The sequence below is a fragment of the Amphiura filiformis genome, chromosome 3 (assembly GCF_039555335.1).
Source record: "Amphiura filiformis chromosome 3, Afil_fr2py, whole genome shotgun sequence".
Classification (NCBI taxonomy): domain Eukaryota; kingdom Metazoa; phylum Echinodermata; class Ophiuroidea; order Amphilepidida; family Amphiuridae; genus Amphiura; species Amphiura filiformis.
The window spans coordinates 31,492,350-31,506,221 of record NC_092630.1 but is presented as its reverse complement, the minus strand read 5'-3'; the positions used below and the strand labels follow the sequence as shown (position 1 = coordinate 31,506,221).

At 34.8% G+C, this 13,872-nt stretch overlaps 1 protein-coding gene across 1 annotated transcript in view; it reads left to right on the top strand.

The window, feature by feature from the left end:
- The window catches only part of LOC140148369 (uncharacterized), a 44,624-nt gene extending 31,037 nt beyond the window's left edge, over positions 1–13,587 (top strand). The window contains exons 11-19 of the mRNA XM_072170296.1: positions 565–772; positions 1,442–1,514; positions 2,507–2,640; positions 3,037–3,253; positions 4,110–4,370; positions 5,141–5,283; positions 6,011–6,183; positions 7,789–7,877; positions 8,924–13,587. Coding sequence (XP_072026397.1) covers positions 565–772; positions 1,442–1,514; positions 2,507–2,640; positions 3,037–3,253; positions 4,110–4,370; positions 5,141–5,283; positions 6,011–6,183; positions 7,789–7,877; positions 8,924–8,980 — 1,355 coding nt within the window. The 3' untranslated portion in view covers positions 8,981–13,587. The remainder of the gene's footprint in view (positions 1–564; positions 773–1,441; positions 1,515–2,506; positions 2,641–3,036; positions 3,254–4,109; positions 4,371–5,140; positions 5,284–6,010; positions 6,184–7,788; positions 7,878–8,923) is intronic.
- Positions 13,588–13,872: the final 285 nt, after the last annotated feature.

Below are 13,872 nucleotides of genomic sequence, written 5' to 3'. Positions count from 1 at the left end.
TTGCCAGCTACATCTAAATAAGAAAATTAACTGTGAAATTAACACACTTCATATGCTATCAGTAAATCTATAAAACCTTTAAAATAAACACACAGCACTGACAGCAGCATCCTTATGTTTCAGGTTTTTGTTTATAAAGAAATGAAGTAACTGGGGCATTGCAAATATGTGACTTGATCAAGGGGAATGAGTCACATGCCGATCCTTGTTGAAAATGAGTTTTACATGTTTCAAAAGTGGACATTTAGAGCTTTCTGAAACTGAAACCCTATGTTGATACAACTTTTCTTTGTGAAGTTACATTAATTTATCAATCGCTGAAAACAATATAAAACACTTTCTTTGCCAATATCTCAAAATCAATATATCCGACTCATTTCCTTGACCATGTCACATTTATATCTGGAAAATTCATTACCCAAAGCTGATAACTGAAAAGGGAAAATATAGTAAGCTTTTTAAAAATACTCATTCGTAAACAACTTTTACACTGAAACAGGTTTAAAAGTGACAAAAGCACAAGAATAAAATTAATTTCAAATGTTTTATATCTGAACATTACAGATGATGCACCAGATTCTCTCGGTAAGAGCTTACCAAACAAAATATCCCATCTGCAATTACTGAAAGTCCAAGATGACAGTATTGACTCATCATCATCACTCAAGAAATCACTGTCTTCACCGGATCTCTTGTCTGTTGAGAAAGATGATAACAAAGACAAACCAAAACATGATGATGACTATGAGGCCTTAGCAACTCCTAGAGAAAGGTATTTATTTATTTATTTTTCATTATACACACATAATAATGAATATATTACACAAACTGTGATAATATCATGAAAATATAAAACAAGATTTTTTGACTTTGGGACTTTGGGATTTCAACATCAGATTAACTGCTAAACAAATGCTTAGTGCTAAGAATAATTTAAAAAAAACATACCAATTTTGTCTGAATGAATCAAATTGTCTGTGTCACATATGTTCAAGTTTTGATTCTGGGTTTTGATCCACCAGATTTACTGGATATACCGTATTTTGTCAAATAGTCGCCCCCCCCCTCAAATAAATGCCCCCACCACTTTTTTCAACCAAGATGTTTCAAAAATGCCGATATTTCCATGCTATCTTGTGTAGTAAGCTTACCAAGTTGCCCACATGGTCGATAATAGCGTCAATAATTGGCGAAAATCTGGATTGGAAACCTGGAAGTGAACCGTGTTTCTAGTTCATAGTTCGTCATTTTAGCATGAGTTTTAAGTTTAACTAATGATTTTAACGGGAGTTATCGCTCTAAAATTGACCTTGAATAAACGCCCCCCCCCCCCCTTGGGAAAATGTAACGCCCCGGGGGCGTTTATTTGACAAACTATGGTAATTGGGTGAGCATTTGATATGATGTTATTGTACCTCTCATTTTCTCTTACTTCAATCAGATTATGCAGCACCAGTGAGTCAGCATTTCCATTCTTTGGTTACAGTGAATCTTTCAAACCAGTCTATAGTAAGGTAAATGGAACTACCCCTCACTTGCTATTTGTATCTCCTCCTGATGGACTCTCTTACTCCTATTGCTCTTCATTTTCGATGCTTCTCTCTTCTTCCTTCACTTCTCTCTCTCTCTCTATATATATATAGACTGATAAGCCTTTTCAATTGTTTTTCTCTTTGTAATCATTCTTCCTTTCTCACTCTTTCTTTCTCTCACGTTTGGCATTATTTGTTTTGTACTTAAGCGGTGGGGTATGAACGTTTGGACAGTATTTATTGTGGGACATCAGAGCACATCAGACATATTGAATTGTATTCTGAATACGAAAGCGAAGAATGTCCTTCTGATATCAAATAATTTAGATTTTTTGAAATTCGCAATGTAATACACATTTTATGGCAAATGATTAAAAATAGATATTTTGGATATTTAACAGTACTCGAAGTAAACTTTATAAATCTGATCATTTATACTTAAAGTGTATGTAAGTAGGATGAAAAGCCGACGATCAATTGAAAATTTTGACCTTTCGTATTGAAGATATGGATTTTTTTCCCCAAAACACCCAAAAAAAAAGGTCTTTTTGGGAAAAAATCCATATCTTCAATATGAAAGGTCAAAATTTTCAATTGATCGTCGGCTTTTCCTCCCAGCTACATACACTTCAAGAATATGTCATTAGATTTGTAAAATTTACTTCAAGGACTGTTATATATCAAAAGTGTGAAAAATATCAAATTTTTATAATTTGTCATAAAATTTGTATTATATCGTGATTTTCAAAAATGTAAATTATTTGATATCAGAAAGACATTCTTCGTATTCAGAATGCAATTCGATATGTCTGATGTGCTCTCATGTTCCACAAAAAATACTGTCGAAAGGCTCAAAACGCTCATTCCAGATCCCTTAAGTGTGGATAATACAACAAAATATTTCAAGCTATAAATTATAAGACAAATCATCATCATATTAAGTATGTCCCCATTTTGATCATTGTGTCATATAGGATGAGTCTACACAAGGGACAACTGGACTAAAAAACATTGGCAATACTTGTTATATGAACTCTGCCATTCAGTGCCTTAGTAGTGCTACTATATTAGCTCAGTACTTCATCGGTGGTGAATATGAAGGGACAAGGTATGGTTACAATTTGGAACTCCTTGATATTAACAACATTAAATCAGACATTCATTTATTCTTTGTGACGATATCACAGATGCGCTGTGAGTGTGCCATTAAACTGCCCTTGTACATGTTAGTCTGCGTTTTACATTAAAGAGGTCAGATACTTATAGAGTCCAGGTCGCATAGGAGAGTCAAAGGTTTGTCACATGTAGGGCTTAGCGTGGGTAATCATTCAGCATAGTGCATAACATGGGTTATGGGGCAGATATGCCTGTGCTTAAAATCAAAGTTTGCTGGCCGTATGGTAAAATTATCAGGAGGTTCACAAGAAGCAAACATGGCAGTAGTCTGGGCTCTAATATTCTAAGCTCTTTGGCTTATATATGTATTTTTATCATTATATTCCAGAGCAAACAATGATGGTCATGTGGCAGAGGAATTTGCTAAGGTTATGTATGCCTTATGGCTGGGCAAGTACAAATCCATCTCTCCCGCAGACCTACGCAATGCCATCTGTGATCGTCTTTCTATGTTTAGTGGATATCAGGATAAATACCGTCAACATGATGTGCAAGAGTTTCTTGGTTCTTTGATTGAAGATGGTTTGCACAAAGATATTAACATAGTAAGTTTATTGAAACACTTCCAGAGAGGTCAATTAATATTCGGTTGGACTCAGTCGATACTGTAAAAGTGAATGTCTTTAGGAACCCAAACAACAAAAAAAGGGCCAGCTTTGCCAATTTGATGACTGTAGTTCCAAACTGCTTGTTGCCTATTTGATGGCCCTCCTGCAATGTCAGCAACCAAGCTAGAATTACAGAAAGAAGATGTGTAAGAATAGCCCATAGCTTATGTCATGTCAGTGCTCTCTCTCTACTCTAATAGCAAGTAAGTTTTGGGTAGTTTGGAAATTGTACCAGTGACAAAAAAGAGTTACAAGTCAATGGTGTGCAGTGGGGGTAACAAAAGTCCTGAATGCTTTTAATATGAATTCAAACTCATTTACTTGATACAATTCTCACTTATTTTAATCATTCCTACTCTTCAGCAATCCCTAAGACCCTAAGTTGGAGCCTGGCGACTGATTGAGTGTCTACCTTGCTTTCTGATGCTTGTGGTTTTAAAGAAGTGTTTGTTTCATGTATATTCTGTTCATAATATCCCAGTGGGCACACCTGACATTGAAATCACATTGAAATTTCATCAAAATCAGGTTGAAATCATGTTGTATTTGCAAATGGACTTCAACCTGATTTAAATCTCCTGAATTTTTGCATTGAAAGTTGGTTGAAATCAGGTTGAAATTTCAACATTTTATCAACGTTGAAATTTCAACCTGATTTCAACTAACCTTTAGGTTGAAATCAGGTAACGTTGAAACTTTGAAATTATATCAACGTTGATTCAACATCGAAATCCTAACCTGTGCCCACTGGGATATTAGATCTCATTATTGTGGTGTTATTTGCATTGAACAGGCAGGACAGAAACCCAAGAATTCAGCAGATCATCCAACACTCACTGATGAAGACAGGTGTAAACTGTCTGATGATGATTTATCAAGTATGGAGTGGAATCATCACATGCAGAGTAATCGTTCTATAATAGTAAGACTATTCCAAGGGCAGTTGAGAAGTGTGGTGAAGTGTGATGGATGTCACCATAAGTCTACCACCTTTGAGGTCTTCACATTTCTTACTCTACCAATTCCATCTGATAAAACTGATGTACAGTTGAAAGTAAGGAGGCGTAGTTTCATGATAAAATGTATTTAGCTACTTACTGAGTTTTATCATCTGCTCAGGAATCCTCCTAAACATCTTCAGAAGTGTGATAATCAACTGGAATGTAACATCTGTAATACCTTTCTGATAGGCCTGCCATACATTATGATAAACCATAGACCCTGGTGATATGCATTAACTAGGGTTATAAATATTAATAATTATGGTGTTGAATACATATTGGTTGGAATGACCAGACTACAGAGGACTAGGCTACCAAGAGAATCATTTTAAATATATTGAGATGCTTGGAGCAAGGTAGATGATGGCAAAACTGTATGTGGTTTTAGCTACATTGATTTCAGGCACTATCCTATTGGCAAGAACAAACCAAGGGGGTCCGGTTATAGGATCGAATGTGGTCCACAGTCAAGGGCTCAATTTTGTTGCACTTAACATGAATCAGAATTGATTCTCACTAAACTCATCTGGCAAGAATCAAATGAGAATCGACTGATCATTACAACTTACCAAGTGCAGGATGGGTAAAATTGGGAGAGAATCAAATCTGATTCTCGCAAACTAAATTTAGGAGAATCATTGCGAGAATTGATTTTCTGATTCTTGCAGAATTTGAGGCCCTGACAGCTTTGGGATGTTAAATTTGTTCCCAGGATTGTTAAGAATTTTCAGCCTTTGAGTTCACCCATGTCAACAATATTGGTAATATATTTCTGCTTGTTCAGGCAACTAATAGTGAAATCATTTCTTTACAATATTTAAAGGATTGTTTTGAAGAATATTCAAAGGATGAGAAACTTGAAGGCACCAATGCATACAAGTGTGACAAATGTGAGAAAACATGCAGTGCTACTAAGAGAATTGATATCTGGAGACTGCCTAAAATTCTGCTGATTTGTCTCAAGAGGTACATTTCTAATTCACTTAAAATCTTATAAATCATTTAAAATCTTTTTATTTTAATTGTATAAAACACCATGACAGGTTTCTTATAAAATCTTTCAAGCAAATTATTTCAAGCAAATTATTTGTACAAAACTAACCCTTTTAAAGATTTTGATTATGAAGAAGTAGATATGCTGTAAGACTACTTTCACACATTTCCAATAATTCACTACAAATGATGCAGATATGCCAGCAGAAAACCTTATATCTAAGAGTCTGCATGTCAAAATTGCCAGGTCTAGGAACAAAACCCAGATATAAACAGCATTTTGCCAGATACCATAGCATTACATCTACAAGCATATATGCACTCATTTTAAAGGCACTCATTAAGAGACGTATGTGCTTGTAGATGGAATTCAATGGTATATTATCTGAGCCATAAATAGTAAGAAATAACCAAATTGTGAAGTTCCTCATTTATTTTGGACACCCTGTTAATAATCTTTCTATTAAGTTGTTGTTGTTACGATAACACACTTATTTGTGTTTGGTTGATGGAAGTTGCACATAATATGTAGAAGAACAAAATGGTTTGTCTTCAAGTGGAATTTTCAAGGTGTTATTTATCCATGTTCACCTAAAACAGTATCCCAAATTACTGAACTGATCTTTCTCAAAACCACCCAATTATGATTTACATATCCTAAATGAATGTGCTGATTTGCTTCCATTTCCTTTTTGTATAGATTTACTCATCGAGTAATAGGAGGGGCTGTATTTACAGATAAGAATAGAACTATGGTGAAGTTTCCTCTCATAGATATAGATGTAACCAACGTCACAAGCACACATAAACCTAGGAACCAATACAACCTGTTTGCCGTAGCAAACCACAGTGGAGCTATCAATTATGGACATTGTAAGTTGACACATATTATACTCTAATAATGAAGAAGGATGAGGCCTATATGCTTCACCCTAGCAGGGCGTAAGACAATGCGAGACACAAATTAATATATGCGAGGATCGGAAATAAACAATACAAGCCCGAGAAATTATAATTTAAATGGTGTGATTGAGGCTTGAGCAAACTGACATATGAAAATATTGAGAGAGAAAAAATCAGGACTCAGCGGGGATTGAACATATTATACTCGGTAGCTTCAACTTTCTATAATTCATCTGGTATGTTTTGTGGACATATCGAGCTATTTGAATGTATTAGATATCTGTGATGTTGATGTGCAATGATGTCTGTGTCATATATATCAGTAGCTGAACCAGAGGGAGGCGGTTAGCGAGTCTGTAAAATAATCCTATTCAACCAATATTAACCCCTTCTAAGTCAGATCGATACAAACCTTCATAGAGCAGAGAGACTTGACTTCTGGTGCTGTGCACTTTTGTGTAACATGGCCATTTTAAGCATGAAATGCAGTATCATCTTCAGGGTTGTAGCTACAGTGGGCAATGGATCTCATCGCTCACTTCTGGAGCCCACCAGTATGGTTAATATCAATGGTGGACCCACCACTCAAACTAAATTCATCCTAAAAGTGTCCAGGATTGGAAAAGTTTTAAATTGCTATACTCACCACTCAAACTCTGCTAGATGCAATTCTGATCAACTTAAGGGGTAGGGTATGAACGTTTGGACAGTATTTATTGTGGGACATTAGAGCATATCAGACATATCGAATTGCATTCTGAATACGAAGAATGTCCTTCTGATATCAAATAATTTTGATTTTTTGAAATTCGCATATTTGAATGCATATTGGTGGGAATGACCAGACTACGGAGAACTAGGCTACCAAGAGAATCATTTTAAATATGTTGAAATTCGCAATGTAATACACATTTTATGGCAAATGATTAAAAATTGATATTTTGATATTTAACAATACTCGAAGTAAACTTTATAAATCTGATGATTTATACTTAAAGTGTATGTAGGTGGGATGAAAAGCCGACGATCAATTGAAAATTTTGACCTTTCGTATTGAAGATATGGATTCTTTTCCCCAAAACACCAATAAAAATTAGGTCTTTTTGGGAAAAAATCCATATCTTCAATATGAAAGGTCAAAATTTTCAATTGATCGTCGGCTTTTTCTCCCAGCTACATACACTTTTAGAATATATCATTAGATTTATAAAATTTACTTTGAGGACTGTTATATATCAAAAATGTGAAAAATATCAAATTTTAATAATTTGCCATAAAATTTGTATTAAATCGTGAATTTCAAAAAATGAAAATTATTTTATATCAGAAAGACATTCTTCGTATTCAGAATGCAATTCGATATGTCTGATGTGCTCTCATGTCCCATAAAAGATACTGACGAAATGCTCAAAACGCTCATTCCAGATCCCTTATGTCTTGATTTTAATGTTTACAAGTGGTGGGTTTGATAAAAAGATGTTGTGATATACAGTGGGAAAAGATCCCTTTTGTTAGGCCTTTCTCTTTGTTATTATGTATATTTCACCATATACTCTTTACTTTATTTTTTTCTAGACACTGCCTACTGCCAGAATGCTTGCAATAAGAAATGGTATGAGTATGATGACGACATAGTACAAGAAATATCTACTGCAATAATCCAGGTACGTGCTTCTACTGTACCTAAATGGCACTTAAGTACACCAGTTTATTATATTTGCTTATATTATGTTGCCAAAGTTACATTGAACTTTCTACATGAAAATTAATTGTCTAATTTAAAGAGAAGGAAATGTAGAGCAAATGTCTCGGCCATTGCCACTCAAATGGTTTTCTGTGATTTAATGTACAATAATTTATCTTTCTTAAATATTGAACATGGTCATGTAAACAGTGATCAGTTTTCAAAATCAGGGTTGATAGGAGAGGTGCTGATCATTTCGAATACTGTAGAGTGCAAGTTATTTTATAGACCTTTTGAAACCGATTTTTAACAATTCATGCTGATTATCCTACAACATGAATTAATTTGCCCAAATGTGTGCACAGAAAAGAGTACCTCTTCAGCATCATGTACAGTGCGAAGTTCCAATGGGTAATAGGCATCATAACCATAATGAACCTTTACACATTCATTTTGTGGATGAGAGAGGTACTTTTGCTATGGATTCAGCAGTTACATACTCAATGCACATTGGTGGGTTGTCCTGTGTAAGAGATTGACTTGTGAAAGAGGTGATGCATATTTTGTCATTATTCTTGAAAAAAATCTAAATGACAAAGAATAATGAACATTTGGTCTGTTCTTTCCATTACTATCATACAGTGATACCAAGTAGCTAAAATATTTTACCTGATGACCCCATTTGGACATTGGCTAAATAAGCTGTATTTTTGAGACTTACAGACTTTGAGACTCGATTTACTGAACATAAAAAGTACTGTCACAAATGAACATTGTGCCCAGTAAATTGCAATGATTTGAGTGAGGACTATTGTAGAGATACAGTAATCACATCAAATAAGAATTTTAAAAACCTGATTAACAACACTCACTTTTCTGATCCAAGTAATGTAGGAAGAATTGAGAATGAGAAGTACACTGCTTGAAGTGGAGAATATAGGTTTTCAGTATTAAAATTGTAGTCTAATGATTTTTTTATTTTCCCCATAAGTTTAACACAAATTTTATTTCTTGTTGTCATTTCAGAGTCCAAAGGCATATGTATTATTTTATAGCTGTGTGGATTTGACTCCTCCTGTGTGATGCATGATTCCATTCAATCCTGATCTTGCATATTTGATGTGTGGTGCCTTAGCAGATGTGAAACAATTCATCTTTGAATTTCATCTAACCTACTTCCAGTTTGGAGCTTGAGACCAACAAACAGATGGAGAAATGTGCAAAAGATGGCAAAAGCCAAAATCAGTGATCTCATGGGCAGCATATTATTTTTTTCTGCTTGCAAAGGATTATCAGTGCAGCTGTGTGATATTAATTTGACTGACTGACATATTAATTTGTACAACAGTACTTGTATGGTGAACTACATGTCTCATATCAAGCTAATATAAGCAGCTCATATGTGTGCAATGTCATCATCAATTTCCATAAATACAAGGCCTTTTATGTGCCCATTTAATTACTACCCAATCAAAAAGCCTAGAGACTGTCAGCTGATATCTTATGAGCAAATTGTTTACATAATTGGCACACTCCTGATTACAATTTGATACAGGAGTATTTCTATGCAATGGCAAACTTGTTTCAACTACATCTGTTTGAGGATCCTACATACCCTGGCCTACATGGTGTGTCCACTCTGAACTCATGAATTTTGTCATCAAAACTTACAATAAGCTGTTATCTTCTTCATATTGTGATCTATCTCTTGCATGTCCTGTGACCAGAGTGGGTGTGTTGGTTTTTAATTGTAAAAGTCTCTGGTGTAGCTCTATGTTTTTATTAACCTTAACCCAACCTGTGGTTTGGTTGGTATCGGAAGGGAAAGAAGAAACGAAAAAGGAGAGAAGATGAAGAAAGAAGTCACTTCGTACCCCCGGGATTTGAACCTGGGACCCCTCGCATGCCACACAGAAGATCACCGACCTGTAGCCATCGAGGTTACACTGCCCCGGGCAGCGATTCCCTGGGTTATATATGACTTGGGCTGATTGCATCATCAAGTCACATGGGATGCATGGACGCACAGTGGTTTTAATAGTGAGCTTTAGTGAGACTTAGTTCTGTTAGGGTTAATCACATAGAGCTATACCAGAGTTATATGTTGATAGATGGTTTATATGATGTTTTGGCCTGTAGTAGTTAGCAAGTTCTTGTAAAGTGTGCTGAGGGTTGGGTGTATGCCTGTGTGTGGTGCACTATAAATCACTACATTAAAAAAATCAGTTTTATTGACATCAATGTAATGACAAGGATGCTGAAAACATAATAATTGACAACCAATTCATTTTGCTGTGGGTTGTAGTCACATATTATGTGCAGTGCCACATCAATAGGATGCACTTATAGATGCATCATAGATATTATTTTCTATTAAACCTGACCACATCAGTGATTTAAAAAAAAAAAAAATTTGATGTGAATTTGATATGCGCCAATCATTGTGCTGACTGCACCCGTATTCTGTTTGCTCTTTGGTGCTGTTTTGATCAAAAAGAGACTGTATCACATGTTACAACAACAATTGTAATCGTTAATGTAGTGCCACACAGGTGATCATGATATAATTAAAGACAGAGATAAAAAGAATTTATCGCGTCTGATGTCACTGTCACGATCCTTGATTGGTTAATAGCGCGTAAAAGGAAGACCGATCTATCTTATGCTGATCGGAGAAAAGGAATAGCAGCAAATGGCGAAAAATTACATACTTTTACAAAGCAAAAGGCAGCTTTTCTAGGCATTGTTGTCATGGTGCCTTCGCGAAAGAAAGTTTCCTACTATAAAGACCTAACTTTTGAGATGGTTTGCATGTTTGAAGGTGCAAAATTAACAATAAGGCGTCCGGTTTCCCGCCGCGTTCAGCAAGTCATCATCACGACACTTGTAAACAAACCGGGATCGCGTTTGATTGACAGATGACGTTACACGTGATAAAATCTTTTTATCTCTGTCTTTGATAATAGCAGGGAGTTGAGCTTCAACAAATAACTAAATTGTTGTGAAAAAGTGGCACCCATAAACTGGATAGTTAACTACATTATATGCTTGTTGGTATCAAAATATTTATATAAATGGTTGGATATTTTGATTCCAATGCATGATTATGACTTTGTGGACCAGCAAACCATTTGGTCCAGTTGAGATCAACTTTAGACCATCTTTGCCCTGATATCATTTATAGCAATTGAATACATTATAGCATTATATTGGTTGAGGGACCTTTATATGACCGATCTCAGTTCATGAAAAACATATTACTATTACTAAAATTATATACAAATTGATCTCATGAGTTAATAAGTTTGATACTAGAGTATAACCAAGTCTCTTTAATTAATTAACAAAATCATTGAACATGCTCTCTTCTCATCAAAAATTAATGTTACACTTTACTGTAGAACAGACAGGAGAAATAGAAGAAATATATTTAGTTTTATATCCTGATGGTGTCCCATTGTTTTGGGCTTAATTGTTCTTTGTTTCCTTTGGTTTAAGATTCAGTGGCATTTTGTCGGTTGTGGCATGATCCCCTCTCTCAGCCTCCTACTTAAGACCCCCCATGAACTGTTGGTTTATTCAGATGTCTACGGAGAAGATGCAGATGTTTGTGTATTCATTTGACATTGCATTTGCCCTCCTTTTCACCCTCAATTATGAGTCTGGCTATGCCACTGATTATATAGTCTGTATACCTTCCTCAAGTCAGTAAAGTAAAATCGAATTTTGAGATTTTGAAGTTTTCATCATTTCCTTTCTGAAAATGTATACTTTAATAAACTCTTCATCATTACATTTAAGGTGGTACTACACCCCTGGCCAATTTTATGCCTATTTTTGCATTTTTCTCAGAAATTATAGCACATTGGTGACAAATAAGATATGTATATTATAGGGGCAATTAGGACTACATCTACTGTACTGAAAATTCAGCAACTCAAAGCAAGTAGTTATTGATTTATTGATCAAATATTAGTTTTCCCTCATTTTGGACTATAACTCCACAACCGTTATCTGCGCAGAAATAACATTTCCTGTGCAGTAGTTGTAGTCCTTACCCCTATAATATACATATCTTACTTGTCCCCAACGTGCTAATTTTTGAGAAAATGCAAAAATAGGCACAACATTGGGCAGGGGTGTAGTACCCCCTTAAAGATATGATAAAAACAATATCTAAATTACTGACTCGAGAAAGGTATACAGACTTAAGTTCTATATGCATCTCACCACAAAGCTGATCATTCTAATCAATTTTAGTAGGCTACCATTTAGGAAAACTGATTAGGGTTGAGAGGTTTTGAATGGACTTTCATAATGCCATCTCAGTGAATATTACTTTACTAGTGCAATCCAATTGTTTAATTAGAAAATATACTATTTGATCTACAGTATTTGAAAAATCACTGTAGTATAGGTATGTAAATTGTTTTTGAATGTAGTAGAATTGGGATCATGGCTAACTTTTAATACAGGTGTCAGATGTACTGTAGCAGGTGTCTTTATTAGGTATCCATTATTCAAATCATATCTTGTGCTTCAAGTTTCATACAAGATTCCTGGTTTTAAACAAGACTGGTAGATTTCCCATACTGTGACACGATCTGGTCCATGGGGGTTAAAGGAGGCATTTTTGAAAATTGGGTTACTGTAATTATTACATAATACATACAATGGGCTATCATTCACTGAAAACACCACAGGTCTAGCATACTTGGTTCTGAAGTTCTGAAGTTTTTTTATGTCTATTTCCTTATGTATTTTATTGTTTTTTACTCCATATTTTTACCTTTATCTCAGTTTCAAATTTGCCGCCTTTGGCCCCCATGGACCAGATAGTGTCACATATTTCCATTTAATTATAGTGACAAGTCATCCTGTAATTAATGAATTATCAACACTTTGTAATGCATTTTATCTAAGCTAAAATAAACTTGTATGACTTGTATCAAGTATGACTCTGTGAAATGGCATTTGTGACCATCCACCACAAACCCAGTGTAAAGTTGCCAGTGATTATTCAGAGATATTGGCTTAGAAAGCTTAGAAAACAAAGGAATTTCAAGAGCAAATTGGCTTTTTGAGCACCTACCGTAAATATTCGCCTAATGGTGCTATGGGGTCGCTCGACATAAGTGGAATTTTAGGCACAAGCTAAAAGTACCCTCCCGTAAAATTCCCACCAGCAAATAAGGGCACGGAATCTTAATTCTTGTTGGGATTAAGGAGCTCTCTATTTGCACATGAAATGTACCACAAGGCAAAGGAACCCAAGTGTGCCATTAGGCGAATCTTTACCGTATTTTCCAAGCAAGTGATATATGTAATTTTAAAGCTTGTTTTATGGAGATTTCCACTGTTTCATAATCTAAGAAATTCATAATTGCGACTTTACACTGGGATCGTCGTGAATGGTCACATATATGAAGCAAATAAGCTTCTGATTTTATTGTAATTATTTTTAAGAAACTCAAATTATTGATTAGTTCAAGTCTTTTGACATATAATTACAGGTCCATTTTGATGTGGACATAAACATAATTTGCAATGAAGATTTTTATTTACTAAATCCATTTATTTGATTTGTCAACTCAATTTCTGAAGTTTGTGAAAGGGATATCATTTATTATATTTATTTTTAATCATTTTGTGAAAGCAACTGTTCTTTGAAATAAAAGCTTTGTTATATACAGCTAGTGTGTTGAGTAATTTCATTTGGTATTGAAATGCTGTTGACTGTCCAAGTGCCTATGCTTCTAAAAAGTTGTAATAGACTTTGAAGCCTTCTGTAAGGCCAAAAAAATAAATTGTTTGGTTGCTATTCCAAGACAAAAATTTGGAGGGTTGTTAGGTCGGACTGAATTTTAATGGAAATACTTGTTTTTAATCAAAAATGCATTTAATAAATAAAATGAGTGAATAACAAAATGAAATGTTCTGAATTGATACTGTTCAAATTTAAGGTTTTTCTAAAA